We start from the raw sequence: 18,100 nt of genomic DNA on the forward strand, positions 1-18,100 counted from the left end.
CATGGTGCCGTAGTTACGCCGATCCTTGTGCCGTATCTAGGGTGGTTGGGAAGCAGAATCAATTAGAAAAAATAGCTCCAGGGCCTACTTTTCCGTTCGCTGATTGGTCTCCTTTAGCGTTTCGCTACACAAGCGAGACGGAGATGCGCAAGCGAGAGAGAGAGAGAAAGCGTCATCGAAAGGATAAAACCTAGGAAGCGTGTCCTTTTTCTTACGCTTCTCTGCACCTGTTTATCTGCGTCGAGAATGCCACCCGGATGAGGGCATTTCAAACGGATAATTTTAATTACCCATTTAGCGGCTCCGATAGCCACCGTCCGCATCGCATCGGCAATCGATTGGTCGCATTCTAGAACAAACGGGCGCTGATAAAGAGGTCCATTATTTGCTCGCAATGTAAACAGCGTAATGCGCCGCACGATAAGTTAATTTATGCGCCCGTTCAATCCCACCTTCACCATTGATAGCGGTATCAAAGATCGGTCGAGTTGATAAAGAGAAAAATAATCCGCCAATGACGCAGGTGGAGACTCGAACGAGCTCGCGTACTGCCAAACGTCCAAACAAACCCCTGGTCTGGCGGGTATTTGCAATGAATTAGTCAACTTAAAAATAATCAAATGTTCTGTCCCCGTTCGCCCGTGAAATGATACAGCGCCACCCGAACCGTCCTCCGGTTGGATGATTTACCAAATTGAGAAGACGGCTATTTATAAGCAAATGTATCATGACTGCACGGCACGATGTCAGGATGAGGATGGGGTTTTCCTCGCAATGCCGAGCCGCACAGACAGCAGTGGATGGTGATTGTTTTCATTTTCCAAGAACTCATTTGATTTTCCCATCCTCGGAGGCTTTCCAGGAAGCACTCTCGTCGCAAGGAATACGAAACGGAATGGAATTCTCATTACGCTGCTTATTGCTGCTGCTCTCGCTCGGCAATGGTTTAGCTCCTCGGGGTTTCCACGTGTAACTTGTGGACACTTTTCCGCGAGCGGTGATACATTCTCAGGATAAATAGCAATACTGTCTTTTTTTTAAGGATGCCCATAACGCACAGTGCCTGGAAATGCGACCTTTTCAGAATAACGTCTGAAAGTGCTGGCCAAGAAAAAAACTTACCACAAACGAAAACGACCAACGAGCGGTCGTTCGAGTACAGCTGGGCTGCTGTTCGGTGGTATTAACGCTCTGTTTATGTCACCAATTGAATCGTAGCCCGCAAATCTGTCCAGAATTCACCAGAAACTAATCATAACTTTTCCATTCCTCTATCCCCAGCCGCAGACTGCTTTGTAGCCGATAAACGGAGCCGAAATTCGAGGGAGTAAAGCAAACTTTTGCCCCGCAAAATCAACCGCAGAGATTGCTAAGAGGGGAAAAAATAATAGCGATGCAAAAGAGAACAAACACCAAACAAACATACAAGTGACAGAAGCAAAAACCCAACCGCGTGGTCACCGTTTTGACTAATGCACGCGTGCCCATGAGTAACGCGCGCCTTTGCCAGTAACGTGAAAGTTCTACGCGACGTGACAGAACCCCCGCAGGCTTGCCGCTGGGTTTCGGAAAAGTTTGCTCCCCTACGGAGGCCGAAAACCACCGCCGCAACCCCGTCCTAAGCATCCCCATTGTGGAGGGTTGCAATTTTCTCCACCACAAGGTCGGTCCAGCCTGTGAACAAGCAACAAGCAGCGCAAGTGGAAGTGACGTGGAAGTAGTACGTGGAAGTGCTTAACTCGTGAGAGAGAGAGAGAGTGTGTGTGTGTGTGTGTTTGTGTGCGCGTGCCTGTGTGATTGTGCGCCGGTGTGTGCCCATTTTTCGCAATGATCGCGGCGCGCCGCCGGGGTTTCTATTAATAAAGCTATGAAGTTAATGTTACCGTCCGCGATGGTGGTCGCGAATAAAATAATGCCAGCAGGCGCAACAACGCGCACACGCTAGTGAAGGAGCCGCTGGGAAAGCCGAACGCGGAGAAAGAAAGCAAAGAAGAAGAAAAAGAAGAATAGGCAAAAAGTGTCACGGTTGCAGAAATTCTGCGTTCCCCCATCGCGAGTGCAAGGCCTCCCGTGTGCGTGAAATTTGGTGGATTAGTAGGCCGTGAAGCGCCCTCTGCCGGAGCGTGCTGAATTAGTAAGTGTCAAGCAGTGCGCGGTAGTTCCTGGTGTACGAGCGAATTTAGGGTGGCTTTTTCAACGGGAACGAGCGAGAGTGAATTCGTTGGAATTAGCAAATACACGTCCGCGTGTCCTTCGGTGTGAGCTCGAGAAAAAGTAAAAAGTACGAGCGCAAAAGAAACAACCTTAAAACCTCAGTATTGTGCACGGCGGTTACGTAAGCGAGCGCGTTCGAGAAGCAAAAAGAGGCCTGTCCCGGTCTGCATCGCAAATTCAAGAGCAGTAAATCGGGGTGTATCGGGGTGTCCGGGTGGCGCGAAAGCGCACGTAAATCTGTCCGCACGTCATTCGCCGCTTCATTGGGCCGGTGCGCGAACGAACGTGAGCCAAATCCACGCGATCCGCGTACCGCGTGGAAGATCAAGAACATCGCCGAATGCGCCGCACCGGTCGATAAGTGGCTGTGAGAAACGAACCCCAGCCTGGGTGGGGTGGGCTTTGGAAACATTCCCACACCCGGCCTGGCCAAGGCCGACGGGGAAAGGCGTGAACGTGTCAAGGTGTCCTCGGGGACGACGAGCCGAGCCGTAGTGCCGCTGCAGCCGTCAGCATGCCGGCCACGTCGTTCGACCGCGTGCACCGGAAGTCGCAGTTTTACTCGCGTCCCGAGCGCACGCTCTACGGCAGTGCCGAGGATGTGCGGCCTGGATCATGGGACGGTGCCCAGGACAAAGAAGGTGAAGGTCGAGAAAAGGACTCGACCGAAGATGAACTGAGTGAGGACCTGCCACTGCTGGAGGCTGAGGAGGATCTACACCTGCAAACGCGGGGCGCGAATGGTGCGAGAATATCTGAGCTGAGGTGGAACTTCCTGGAGGCATTGAACAATCTCGGATCTTGGGCCGTTCCGAGGAGGGATTTAGATCAGGAGTTGTTGGTAGATAACCTGATCGAGCACGTGGTAGCCCTCCGGACGGGGCATATCCAGCAATACCCGCAATCGCCGGTGGATGGGTTGTGTTGTCCTATCTGCGAAGGAGTCCTGCGATATCCGGTGACTGCCACCTGCGGTCATACGTTTTGCAGGCAGTGCTGTTTCGGACGCAGCCGATGTACCGTTTGTGGCCAGCGGTTTCCATCGGTGACGGCCACGTTGACCTCCGCATTTATGTCACCGTCTGCATCGAGCTCGTCCTCAGCGACGGTCACTTCCGCCGGTGAGGTGACAACGGCCGCATTCACAGGTGCGCTGCCTGCGTTGGCTTCCGGTGAGACTGATGTCCTTCAGAGTGGTGGACTCGAGCTGGATATTCTCATCCGGCGGCTCGTTGAGCGCTGGTGGGCCCCGGAACTGAAAGCGGCTGACCTGCACGAGGAAGCACAGCGCCATCTGGAGGCAGATTCGCTCGACGAAGCGCTACGCTGCTGCAACCAGAGTCTGGAGCACGGTAAGTGAAAAAGGATCCTTTCCCCTTTTTGGGTGAGTGACATTCACCATTCTGTCACGTAGCGCTGAATTAAACGATCGAGCGAACAATTATCGTTTATTCTTGCACGCAAATTTCACGCTTCGTCCATCACGTCGCGAATCGCCGGTGACTGAGGACGGTGTCGAAAATTAGTTCCCAACGAGTTGAAGCACGAACCGTAGGATATCGGTGGGGTGGTGATTAATTACGGCTCGTAAAAGAAGCGACAGACAGCCATAGCGCCACGGCAATTAAAATGAATTAAATAAGGACGTTTTTAAGCTTTCTCGACTCTGCACAAGCTCTGCAGAACTACTGCGAATAGTATCTCAGATCCTCTTTGAAGGTCGGAAGTTGATTCGTATCCTGGACGAATCCGGTTTCTTTCCTCCCTTTTTTAAACCCCCAAACGGAGATGATTGATTTCACTGATGCTCCTTTCAACGGAGAAGGTGTAAGTTACACCCAAGCCAACGAACGAACAGTCAGGCTCGACTTCGGATCGAGTTCTTTCCTTCATCAGACCCGCAAGTTAGGCTCCATAAAGTTATGAACCTTCGCGGCGCTGCATCTGCGCTTCGGATGTACCGTTTTTATGAGCTTGCTTACCCATCACAAATAAAGGAAGGACTCTACCGGGAGCGATCGTAAATCGACGCTTCCGCCATCCGGTTGCTGCTCCCAGCATCAGCCTCCAGAGAGCATCACGCTCGCGAAGGATTTATGGTGTCCAATGCGCCATTTTCTTCGGCACCACGACGAAAACGAGCACCCGTAAACCGTTGTGGTGCCGAATCGACCAAGTACACGGTGCGAAACCGAGGCAGGACGCTGATAAGCCGCACCGTGATGGCATAATGCGAGGGTCATAAACAGTGGTTTTCCTTTTGTTGGGGCACATTTTTTTCTCTCTCACTCTTACTCTCCCTTCGATTGAAATTTTCATGCTCCACGTACGGCTGCGGGGCCGGAATAGCGAATAAATCCCGGGTGAGAAATATCAATTTAACACGGCACAGCGCTTTCCATTGGTTCCAATGGAGAGGAAAAAAGGGTGTATGAAACATTTTTGGAAACTAACTTTCCACCCGACTGAAGGGTGAGGGAAAATCCTCCTCGTTCCGGGGCTGCCGGCCAGACGACGTGAGAACGGAAAAAGTTACTCGCAGGTGATTGGGATTTGAGAATCAATTCCATTCGGCGAGCTTGGGGCGAATGTTGCAGCTGGGCCGAACCCATGGTCGGTTCGGAACGCATCTGGAATCCTGCGGAGCTGGGAAAGCGTACAGAAGGTCGTGTTTCATGAGGCAATCGATTGGATAAAGTTGATGAAAGTTTTGCTATTGAAAGCATGAATTATTGTTTCATATAAGAAGAGAAACATATTTTTACTGCGACAAGCCATTGGAAATGTTTGCCTTTTGATTCATTCGAGTTTGAGGTCAACCAGTGCAGTTATTCAACGTTATTGAAATACGACATATTATACGAGATCTGATTATTTATGTGAACATCTATGGATTGAGTTCAGTGTTCGGTTATATAGAGCATTTTAAGTTTCAAATCGGCTGAAGTCATGGAAAAAAGTCATGTATTATTCAATTTATAATTTGAGGAAAATCTTTCTTATCAATATTTCCCTTCAGTTCATCGTCTTCTCAAGCAAGAAAGCAAGGATACTGTACCATAATCGGATTGCCAGCCGATTAAACACCCGAAAAGGTGTTCGCAACATCGCACTCGTGTGATCCGTTTAGTAGTGAGCCTTTGTTGGGCTGCCAAAAAAGGGACGATTTTCTCCCCGGCATTCGATGATGGGGTGGCATAATAGCGCCCTCTTTCAATCACGCCATCCATCGCCACCGGCGTAGGCGTTTGGTTGTGTCTCCCCACACCGACCCAAACGCGGTTCGGAAAGATTTCATCCGCTGAATGCAAAAAGGACACGAATGCTTTATGTTCTCTGCCCGATAAGAACGGTCCACAGATTAACAAGACAAACTTGCCACGTTCGGGCGCCTTTCTCGAAGCGTGGAGACGTTCGAAGGAAACTCATTTTTCGATTTTTCCTTTTTTATGTTCTTCACCTCAGCTGTGGTGTGCCTTCACCCTTCAGGCCCGTGCCGCTCGGGTTGGAAGTGAACCGAAACACAATCATGAACAACGGACAAAATCACTTCATTTTCTGTACATCAAACTTTGGGCCACCCTGGGCCTCGATGGAATTGGGCCGGTACTGAGTTTCAGCCGATGGTGGCACGTTTGCGGTTTCGTTCGGAAAACCACTTACCGGTGGAAAGTTTTCTTCGGCCAACTTTTCCACCCCCTCCAATGGGGCTTACTCTTTCGGCCCTCGGAAAAATGCGACCCAGGAAAAATGTTAATCCCGCTCGAAGCTGTGAGACTTACCACGAAACAGCGCCCCTGGTTTTTAAATTTGCCATGGGTTGAAGAAAAAAGGCTCGACCACCGCTGACGGCACGCTGTGATGGTCCTTTCCATCTCCGGTGCAAGCGGCCTTTCCGGTTATTGACACGGGAGAGAGAGAGAGAGAGAGAGAGAGAGAGAGAATGTAGGCTTTTTTTATAAATGAACAGGATCGCTTTTTCCCTCATTTTAAGCACCGAAAACTACCACGCGATAAGCGCATTTCGGTTGCGAGCTTCACACGGGACGAGGTTGGAAACTGGGTCGAACGTAAAGAGGAAAACCGATTGCGCCGCCGGTCGCTAGGATCCGTGTGGAATTTGCCCAAAACCGGAGAGACTTCCGGTGAGACTTTACCGTGATCTGGGCGCAAAGTCATCGGTTGTCGCTGGCGAAAACCGGCAAAACGCCGGAAGAAAGAAAAAGGAATGATTGGACACAAAAAATGCACGAGTTTCTTCCCTTCCCAGGCAGGATCTTTACCGGCCGAAAATCCGAAGCACACAAGCACGGAGAATGTAATAATAAACTGTTTAACTTTACGAGTGGCAAGGAATAAAAGAACGCGTTCGCTAGAAACCGATGAGCTCGATAGGACTGTGCAGAAAAGAGCCGGTGTGGTGAGCCAGGACGATCGTTTCGTTTTCGAAATGTACGGCGAAATTGAGAACCACTCCCATGGTGGCACGGCTGGATGGTTCGAGATTTTTACTTCATTCTGTCCCCCACCCGGGGCAGTAAATCGTCGGCACCGGAAGTGGAGCAAAAGACCGAACCAGGACTGTCAGGGTTGAAGGAATGAGGCAGCGAACACAATTTAATTTTCGCATCAATTGCTTCGAAGCTGCTCAAAAATCGCTGCTTGTAAGTGTGTTGTTGGAACAGAAACCGAATGCCTGTCGTGTGGAAATTCATGACCAAGCTCCAACCGGATGGATTCCTTTCAACAAGGGTGGCAAAACGAGATGGCAGAAGAAAACACACCAGACAGGTGTTATTACGACAGGCCTCTTGTAGACACCTCCTCACGACCGTCTCCACGAACCGATGTGGCAAATGAGCTTGCGGTCCTTTTTCGAATCCCCCTCACCGGCCGTTTGGCAATTTATTCAATCGCTTTTCCACCCCAAACCAGCCCGGGTGTGTTGGTGATGGCAAAAGTTGCCACCGAGAGGAATGAATTCGGTGTTCCCTACAAAACGATTGCAAAACGGGCGCGGTTGCGGAAGCGTCAGGATACGGAAGGGTCCTTAAGGGGTTTTCCAGTGCTGCCCGCGAACGAACGAGATAATCATGGTGCCCGGTGCGGGATGTTTCAGCTCAAGCAAAAACGAGCCATAATACGCCACTTACCGCAGGCCTATGCTGCGGGAGTGATAACTTCTCTATTGATTTAGAAGCGTTTCTTTTCGTTTTCTTTCTCAGTGTGGACTTGGACAGGGAAATTGAAAGAAGAATTTCGTGTTGATCACACGCCAGAAATATTATGCTGATCAGGTTTTGATTCATTTTTCCGGGAAATTGTGGGAAAGCATTATCAAACAGCTTATTGCTTTTCATTAGCAAATCATGCTATGAATTTAATTTGTGCTTTAATCTGCTCCTGCTATTCAACAACGTTGTAAGGACATGTCACTGCATAATGGCGTCGCTAAGACGTTGAATTATAATACGTAATAGGGGCTCAATTACATTAACAGAATGTTTTATTTCTCCTCCTCGAAATGATCCGTGTTGAAAACTACCTTTACAAATCGCATGATCACGCTCAATCCCTGTGCCTCATTCAACAGCCTAAAACGTGTCAAATTTGACAACGTACCATATATTCGTACCTTATTTCCTGTTGTTCTCTCTCCGGGCTACGCTATTTCCCGAGGCGATTGTAAAAATGCTTTACAAACGAGAAGCTATAGCCTCGGTTTCACGCCGCCACCATTAGAAGTCCAATGCTTAGCACCTGGTGACAATTTTATGATCATCCAGGGAAAAATCCCAATTTTTGTGTTCGATTCCAAATTCGATGTTCGCATGAGCCGACACGGCGCCCTTTGGAGACTGCCAATTCTTTGCGATCGGTGACGAAGTTAGCTAACACCCACCCTCCTGGGAAGGAACGCCAACTCCTGGTGTGCATTGGCAGGGCGTCATGTAACATTCGAATGCACTAACGTCTACGACGACGACGACGACGACGACGACGGCTTTGCGACCTAATCAGAGCCAATCGCCCAATCACTACCTTTCCAGCGCCCAATGCTGGCTCTGTCTGGCTTGCCCTTTTCATAACCGTGAGCCTCATGGGGGCGCAATTCTTGGAACCGAATCCCTGTAGCCCCGATTGCTTCACTTCGTCACTCTTTTTTCCTGCTGCACCTCACAAAAGCAACGGCGCAACGTGCCGGTACAACCCATGGCCGGCTTTTCCTTCGATCTAGGAAGGGAGGGCTGGAAAATTTAAGCGAAGACTGAAACGGAGAAATGGCACGTGACCACTTCCCTAACCTTCATCGCTACCGGTGCCTTCGATTGGCTGCCTGGGTCGGTTGCTGGAGAGCCGAAATCTGTTGGAAGTGACAACATTGAAACAACGGTTGGAAAAACCAACTGCTGCCCGGGAAAAGACGCGAAGGGACGAAAACAAAAGCAAAATAAAAATCTCACTAAAACACATCTACATAATTGGCGTAACCATTCCGATAGTGTTTGCCCTATTCTCCTCCTCAACACGATTTTGCCGCATTACGTTAGCTCACGTGAACCAACAATACGTAACGAAAGCGTTCACCTCTCGCTCCAGCTATGGGTGTGTGTGTGTGTGTGTGGTTGTTCGGTCCTGTCCCACCCACACGGGGCGCTCCATGAACCCCCCGGGGAAACGTTGCGAAAAGCGGCGTCACCGAGTGAGAGAGCGAAACGTTGCGAAAGGGAAAACAAACGAACCGCTAGTCGGTGGTGGTCCCGAGGAAATGCCGTGGGTCATTGGAAGGTGGTTGACAAAAAAACGGCGGAAAAAAGGGCCTTCGTCGTAGGTCCCGTGCCAGGCGTGGAAATGTACCGAATGCGTTCGCGTGTGCGTTTTTATTTTTTGCGCCTCCATCGTTTCTCCGGGCACGTGGATTCGGGCTGCATTTGGGTTTGGGTTGGGTCAGACTGTGGCTTATTTTGCGCCTTTAATCGCAAGACTAGCACGTTCGTGCTGTTGCAGCGGCACGAGTAATGCGGTTCCCTAACGGTCCCAACCAGTGGCTTCATTATGGGGTTTGTACTTTTTGTTTTGCTGCTAGTCGTGTTGGAATTGGAGGTTGAATTTTGGCACAAGAAATAATGACATCTCGTTGGGAATCCAGTGGAATGCTATTGGTTTTTATCATCAGAATATTCTATTACTGTAATTATTTGAATGGTGAAATAGTCTATGAACTTCTTGTCTGTACATCATTATTGCAAACAAATTTGAACTCATCAGGAAAATGCACCGCATATACGCTCCATAAAGTCTCACTGAAAGTATCTAAACTGATTTGCATTTTTCGCACTAGTTTTCGATTCCATTTTCGCGCCAACAAGCAGGCCTGCATCTGCAACCCCACAACACGGGTAGAGCGAAATGGCAGAAAAACATGAATCATTGCTACAGCCCCGTTTGCTACAGTTTTCCACAGAAACGCACCAACTTTGCCTTCTCGCTGCCGTGGCTCATTACATTACCGAGCGGGCACGAGGGTTCGAGCAACAATCGAGCCGTAAAGCACGATAAGAAGTTTTGCATACGCAACCATTTGCATCAGCACAAAGTGCGAGTGCGAAGCTCGGCATCGGCTTATCATGCAGCCGGTATGGCGAGCTCACGAAAGAGCACAAAACTGCAAGCTTTCTCGTTCGCTCCCGAGCTGCTCGCTGGCGCTGGAACCAGATGGTAGATAAATCGTTACGCCAGTGCTTACATTGTTTGTTGCGCTGTACAGTGCAAACTTTCGGTTACGTTTAGAAGGCTCTCCGTTCGTGGATAAGGTGGCGTGGGTGGCATGTTTCCACACTTTCTGCATCCTTTCCTGATGCACCGAAGCAGCCTCGTTCGGTCTTCGAATCGAGCATCCCGGAGACTGTGAGTTGATGTCGAAGTTTTCCCGTCATTCATCGAAAAACGTGATGAACGATCACCCACGTGTCACTTAGGTGCTGTGTGTTTCATTTGCAGCATGAACTAATGCTGACATGCACCTCCAAAAAAGTTCTTTCTAAAACGACACACCACAGTTACAGGAACTAATTTTCTGCCCAATTATTTTATAACTTCCCATTGAAGAGCCGAACACACCGTACGCAAATGCCCCAGTAAAGTGACACCGATTAGCACCACTCCGATGGGGCAATAGTTTAATTCCGAGCGCTACGAGCGGTTACTCGGCTGACGTAAACGACAATCCGCTTATGGATGCTCCTCGCCACGAGCATAACATTGAGCCTCCCCACTTTCGGTAACCTTAATTTTGTGCCCAGTCCCGGAGTCCACCGAAAGGCAAACGGCACTGACGTAACGGTGCGCCGCGTGCAATCGGAGGCGATTATAAAATGGACTTCCAATAAGTGCAACCCCCGCAGCGAGCTACTAGCGCTGAAGCTTTACGCTAGAACGCGATCTGCCCTTCGAAAAAAAAAACGAACGATCGCAGCATCGATCAAAAGCTCGCCCACCGCCGACTCTGCTGGCGAGCCAAGAGCCCTCGCCGACTTGACGCAACATAATTTGACGCAATGGCACCTGAAGCCGGTTGGAGTTGCGATTCGCCCAACAAAGGTTGCGTGTGCCGTGTGTTATGCTGCCATCGGTTGCGGTTTTTCATTACCGACCGGTGCAATGTCGTGACGACGGGGAAAAGCGGGAAAGCGGTTTTTGGGAGGGAGATGAACGTAAAAGAGCGTTTCGGTAGCATCGACGGATCGAGGTAACCCAATTCAATCGCACCCCGCGTGAGACATGACGGGTTCAGTTTTATACACCCCTATTTTGGGGGGTGGCGCGAATGCAACCCTGCCAGTGTTGCACACCCCGTCCAAACGCAAACAATAGGTCGAAGGTGAGCCGTCTGGCTGGGTGCGCGAGTGAGAGCAAAAGCGCACGCATGAGCGAAACAACAAATCGATCGTCACGCAGGAAAACGAGACCGACGCCGTAACGCGATTGCGAACGCGTGCGCCCCGTTTTGTGATCTACATAATAACGTGTGATCGAGCGCCGGATCGTGATGCTGCCAGGTGGAAGGGAGACCGTGCAAATCTCTTCGGGACGCCAGCGATCGCTGCATCTGCACGTGGCCTCTCGTGCCTCTCGCGCATGTGGAAGGGCCAAAACGGGCTCAAGGTTAGCAGACGTTACCCAACGCGCCACCCAAACGCGGGTGAGTGAGCGCGAGCGGTTTTTCACCGTGCGAGCCCGTCACGATCATTACCTCACGCGATCGGGCCTCTCGATCGTACCGAAAGAGAGCGACTGATGGTGAGGGTGAGCGAGATCGAATCCCACAACTCGACCCGGTGTCATTATACAATCGGCGGGCAAAAAAAAAAACGGAGCGAAAGCCAGAGTTGGAGAGTGAGAAGGAGAGCGAATTAAACAAACCGAAATACTGTCTCGAAGGCGCTTGGGTTGGGGTCATGGGGTGGAACTGGGGGAGGGTGGAAGAGTCCTCCCAACCACCCCACGGACAACAATACCCACGAACGCACCGTGGCCAACTGACAGCGTGCTGTCATTACGCGGCGTCACTCGTTATGACGACAGAAAGGCGCGAGATGTGCGCGCGCGTAACACCGCCTCCTGTTACCTCCCTCACGAGGGGGTGAGTAAGTCACCCCCACCCCCTTAGACCACCCACTATCACCCATACGCACTCCTGGGTTGTGGGCATGTTTCATCTGGTGCGCTTCGACGGACGGTTTCTGCTTCTAAATCTTCCTCCTTGCGATCGCGTGGTGAAGCTGAGTGTGGCAGTTTTGAGGGGATTTTGCACAATTTACCTGCAATCGTTATGACACGTATCTGTGGGGGAGGGCGGAGGAGGGGGGGGGTGGATTTGCGAAACAAAAGTCACCCATCGCGCGGATCGAGAGGGTTACTGAGCAATGCGAATGGGGCGCTTGAGTGAGAGTGGTTAATATTTAAACCATTGCCATTAAAAGAGATGTTAAGGTGATGGTACTGGCGGATTTTTGCAAGGCAAATTAATGTGAAGCCGTTTAATTGGATTTGCAAGTATGGGTTTTAATCTTTTGTATGTTTATTTTAATGGTTTTATAATCATTTGATCGTTGCTCAATTTATCGCATTATGTTTAAGCCTTACGTACGAAATGTACAGTCAACTGTAACTACTGGAATTAATCTAGAGTCAAATTTTTTAGGACTTACTTTAAAACTCTCAGTTACAGAGAGCTCAGTTGGCTAGAAAACCCCCCATCAATAGATACACTATGTTGAATCGTCAGCTGGCTTTGAATTCGTAACCTTTGTTCAAAGACCCACCAAAAATCGACTTCAAGGCACGCTGCAAAGCTCCGTCACTTGACGTAATTCCCATGGCCGATGCTGCGCGTCCCAAACCAAGTCGATTGTTGTCTCACCATGCTTCCAATGGCACACACATACACACGGGACATGCGTGCACACGCCCATATGGACGCGCTAATGGGCCGCAAACCAAAATCACCACCGTAGGTTGCGCTGCGAAAGCCGTGCAAGAGCCGAAATCGGCGTTATATTGCCCCCGAACGAGCCCGGGCGACATTCAGGCCTTGGTGCCAAATCGGGCCAGCCCGAAATAGGGTCAGCCACCGTGAGGCTCGAGAGCCAAGCCGGCTACAGACCCGACATAACCGCAACCACTCGCAACCAGCCTTGAGCCAGCTGGATGCACCGGAGCGCGATTGCAAAAGGCTCCCGCTCTCGATCTGGCCTGGGGTTCTTGCGAAAGATTGACGAAACGGTGCTGCGTTGCGTAAGCAGCGTGTCCTTTGGCGATCGGAAAGAGAAGGCTTAGAGTGAGGGTGAATTTTTGGGTGAGCCAACGGTCACACTTTTCGCTTATGCACTTGGTCAACGAGCCTGTCACTTTGAGCTGAAATTGAGCAACCTTTGCAAAATCTTCCGATAGGTGTCACCTCACAAAAAAAGAACCCCGTGCAGATTCTCCCCCAAATGGGAGCAATGTTCGAGGACTTACAACCCTCGCCATCAAGTAGGAGCGAAAGGGAAAAAGGCCTCGAAGTAGGCATCGACCGCGTGCAGCAAGATAGAGCTGTCTGGCTGGAACCGGTTGCATGCTGAAGCCCAACCCGTTTTCGGTGTCGCAAGCGGCGGCGTTCTGTGCCGCCATAGTGGCACGTCGTCACACGAAACAGCCCTTCGAAAATGCCCTATTCCTGGGCACGTGGATACCGTGGTTCTCGATGGGCTCCAGGGTGAGCAAAAAGCCGTTGGGTTCGTAAAAAAAAAACGTACGAATGTAAGCCAAATGGCCAACCGGCGCCGAAAAGTAGGTGAGCTCAAACAGGTTCGTTTGGCAATCGGTATAACACGCGGCTCCCAATCCAATCCCGACCTTCCGACGGTAGACGGGAGGGTTTGCAATTCTGCTCGATGGAAGCCAGCCGCACCCCTTTCAGCGAACGGCAGCAGAATGGGGTGATTGGGCAACAGCTTACGCCTTACCTGATGGCCGTTACGGCCCTATGCAAGTTGGGTGTGCAGTTCTGATCGATGTAATGCTCGAATTGCATAATTGCTTGCAGTATACATTTATTTTTTTTGAACTCATGAAAGCTCATTATTCGATGTGAGGGCAGTTTTTTTTGTGCTTCTGTTAAGCACATTAATGAACGGCTGTTTATGTGACATTCGTCTAACAGTTAGTTCAACGCCAACCAACTGTTATGCTCATTCTAGAAGCAGCGTGTATAAAAAGTGCAGTAAACCCTTCGCCAGACGCATCTCAGTGCATTGAAATTGCATCATGATTTATCAGCAGCTCGCCCAGCTCGATTGCTGTTACTTCCTCTTAGCTAAGCTCAACGGCTGTTCTAAGCCAATCCGACGATCAGAGCCGGGCGCATGTTATGAAACTGCACTATGCAAATGTCAAGCCGCGTGTCGTAAGACGAGCCGGAGCAACCTGCTACACCCGCAGCCGAGGGTCAAAGTGGGACGAAATTGGCTTCGAACGATCACTCCCTCGACCGATCGATCATTAGCGGTGGAGCGAAAAATAATAGCAAAGGAAAGAGAGCGCACAGCGAGGCCTGCCAACGTTCACGCTCCTCTAGCGGCTTTCCATTTGGCCGTTCCGAGCGGGTAAACTCCGAGTTGGGCAATTGAAAACCTTCACTCGATGGTTCACCCATTCGAGGTTCTGTTTCTCGTTCGACGCTTTATTTGTACAGGCCCACCGATGAGCCCACCGAGGTCGAGATGCAAACGGAGCATAATTGCAAACGTAACGTTTTTTTTTTATGTTGCCTTCTTCACTCTCTCTCTCTCTCTCTTCCTGCCAATTATCATGTCGATTCCGCGACCCCCCGACGATGTGCTGGTTTTCCCGTATCGCAAAAAAAAATGGCCACCGAAACGACCGCCTGGTGATTATTTAATTCAATAAATTTCGCAGCTCCCAAGTGTGCATCTGCCGGGGTCGGTCGAGTTTGGAGCGTTCAATTCCAAACATGGTTCGTTGGGGTTCGCTTTTTTTTAGCTTCTCTTTCGGCTGTCGACATTCAACTTCACTGGGGCTGTATTGGGCTCCAATGTGGGTCGGCAATTGGGGTGTCAAAGAGAGAAAGAGAGAGAGAGAGAAAAACGAATGGATGAAGAAACGAAACTGACAACACCATTTCGTAAGGTCAAGTCGAAGACGCTCTCGTGGCTCGTCTTGCCGATGTCGCCTGGTTGTGGGTCTGCAAATGGCTTGAGTAATTGCAGGAGAGTGCAACCGTACGCGCGTTCGCCCCCAGGAGTGACATGAACCGACCGCATTTACCTCACCATTACTTAACCTTCCCCCCTGCAGGCTGTGCGAGCGGGAGGCATGGTTTATTTTTCTCGTATATATATATATATATATTTTTTTTTTTCATATTTTGTTTCGTGCGCAAAATGGCAGTCACCACGTTAGATGGCCGGAGTTCGGGCGTAACGCGTACAATATAGAACGCAATGGTTTGGAGTTTGTCGTAATCGTTGCATAACGTTGCTCAGGGTTGGGGCACGCTTTAGAGGACAGCAAGATGTTGGGAATGGGACAGTTACATTTAAGCTTCGCGTATTCCAATGCATGTTGAAAGTAAGTGGCTGCTGGTGTCGCATGTAATATGGAGCAGCTCATGTTTTTACGCAAATCGAACGATTGTAAATTTTAGTTTATTTCGAACCTCAACATCAATATGTTTCTGCTGTATATTTTTATACAAATTGACTAAAAGAATGCGTCAACTTCTACCTGTCAACACATGAAAATAACTATCGCAATAAAATTCTGACAATTCTCAGGCAATAAACCAGTCGTCATCAAAAACATCGCTTCAAATCTGAACGAAGCAATGAAAATTCAACCAAAAGGGGCTCGCCTTCATGTTGAGCTGTCCATCGGGAATATTTCCACCATTGCGTCACTCATTTTCCGCTCGGTTCCTACGTTTGCTTTCCTCCCCCACGATCACGCTGGTGTCGGCGATGAAAATCCGCTGTCAAAGCCGCACGATTCGTTCGTTAAGCCCCGTCGACTCCCCGGAGGAAAAGCCGGCGCTGAAAAGTCCACCACTGTCACCACCGAAGAATGGGAGAAATTAACATGCCCGACGGTTGAGACCGAACCAGCGGTGCACTTGGACATCGTTCCGTGCGTTGTTTCGCCATGTCGTTTCCATCGTTCGATGGCGTCGGTGGCAAATTGGGAATGGCGACCGGAAGCAATGTGCGGCTGCGGGATGTGATTCATGTTCGAGTGCATTTTCCACCGATTTTTCTGTTTTCGCCACCACACCTCCCTGAGAGCCAATCTGTAGAGCCGGTATTTCGCAGGTCCTGGCAAACTTCGGGCATTCCACAGTGCCACTTGTGTGACCGCTCAACGACACCAGCAGCAGCTTATAATCTCACCGGGCAGCTAGAACCCGTGTTTGGCATCGTTCGGAGCTGCAGCTAGTGATTTCGATTCGTTTCGGACTTTCGTTCTGGACCGTTCTCGCCCTGGACAGAGGGAAATGAATTTTTGATGAAATATCTTTCCTTTGTTTTCGTGCCCCGGTAGAAAACGTCGCTTAGAATTGGTGACAAATATGCGAGAGCTCGTCTCGTGACAGTTTCATTCCGGCTGCTTTCTTTTTTCGCTCCCCCGGTGTGGAACCTCGGCAGCAATTCCGTTTCGTTCTTTAGAACCAGGGAAAAAAAGAAGGTGCGAGTGACGTCCCTCTTTCAAAGCGCCACAAGCACATAACGATCGAGTGGAAAATGATGAATCGAGGAATGTCCAAATACAAAATCAATCCAATCAAGCTCCGGTTCCGTGTCATTTCATTGCCTGGAGAGCTGACATATCGATGTTGTTGGGTTTTTGAGCTGGGGAAAAAGACGGTGGCCAGAAAAACTTTATTAGTGTCATCGGGAGTGAAGATATTCGGTTGCTAATGGAACGCCTGGAGTGAATCCATCACGCACGTAAGAGGATTAGCCGAGGCTCGATGTTTATGTCTGTTTGAAATGTTGATTTGCAATCCTGAAAACTATGATTTGTGCATGGTAGAAAACGCATTTCCCACTTTGTTTTAAAGAGGTGGATTAGTTAGATTCCGTTTTTTATTTTGTTTGTTTGAAAGTTGACCCAATCGCACTGCGTCATCGGTACCGATTGCGTTCGGTAGAAGAACGTTTGTCTAACAAATGCTTGCAATTGAGACCGTTCCATTGCACCCAGTTCGCAGGGAGCTACAGTACAGAAAGCACCATTTCCATCTCGGATTGATTGAATCTTCCCCTCCATTGGCACTACCGCCTAGTCCGGTCGTAATCCTAGTAGATAGCGAGAAGGCAATAAAGAAGCAACAGCGAACCGTCCTTCGCTTCCAGAACGGTAAATTGCATTACCTCGACCATTTGCCGGCTTACTTTTGTGTGCCGTGTTTTCTTTTCATTTCTTTTTACGACTCACTCAGCCTCGCGTTTGTTACTGCTCTCGTTGGTGAGCCAAATGACTTTTTATGCGCTCATTGCGAAAAAAAAACCCACCCAGTTGCAATGCAATTGCAACCGACACGAACTGCACGAGACGGTTGATGATGTTAGTGGATTCGGTTTTGATGCTGTTCGTCCAGTGCGCCCATTGCACACTGTGGCTCATCATTCGTCAGCTGGTAAACATTTATAACAACATTATCAAATCCCGTTTGCGGTGGCGATCGTGCCCCAAGTCCATATGTTTGCTATTTTGTGGCTTTTCTACGAGTTTTCCTTGTTTTTTTTTGTCCAGATGACTCGGTACGTATGAGTGTTAAACATGGATGTAATGATAGTACTGTGGTTCCTTCGTCCGGGCTGGATTGCACACGCTTGGCCGGCTAGGAAACGGCCAGCTTGGTAGTAAACAATTTATACCAGTGCATCGTTACATCGGTTGCATTTTGCAGCGGAACGTGCTGGTGGTGGATGTTGTAAACAGTTTATTTGTTTTTAACACTTCAGCTCCGATGCTCGGATGCTCCCTTACAAATGACCGTGTATCTAGGGCGCTTTTTGCACGCGCGGTCTGCTCCCTCTCACTCTAAAGCGCAAACCACGAGACGGACAGGATTTCCGATGAGCTTAATGACATCATAAACTGAGTGGCATTTTCTGCCACTGACGCATTTGCTGGATGGTGGGGATTTGGGAGTAGAACTGCGAACACGAGGTGCAAAACTGAATGTGTTGCTAACACGCGTGTAATTTCCGCAGCTGGTGCGTGTCGATTTACAAGGGAATGTAATACACGCTTGCGTAAGCTTATTTTAGGTAAAGAAATTTGGTGCCTGCTGAAGAGAGCAGTGTTACGAGCTAAACTG

General features: G+C 49.6%; 1 protein-coding gene across 1 annotated transcript in view; it reads left to right on the forward strand.

Moving 5' to 3' along the window:
• The first annotated feature begins 1,304 nt into the window (after positions 1-1,304).
• The window catches only part of LOC128727772 (uncharacterized), a 38,167-nt gene continuing 21,371 nt past the window's right edge, over positions 1,305-18,100 (forward strand). The window contains exon 1 of the mRNA XM_053821714.1: positions 1,305-3,566. Within this exon, the coding sequence (XP_053677689.1) occupies positions 2,729-3,566 (838 nt within the window). The 5' untranslated portion in view covers positions 1,305-2,728. The remainder of the gene's footprint in view (positions 3,567-18,100) is intronic.

The sequence above is a fragment of the Anopheles nili genome, chromosome 3 (assembly GCF_943737925.1).
Source record: "Anopheles nili chromosome 3, idAnoNiliSN_F5_01, whole genome shotgun sequence".
NCBI classification, from domain to species: Eukaryota; Metazoa; Arthropoda; class Insecta; order Diptera; family Culicidae; genus Anopheles; species Anopheles nili.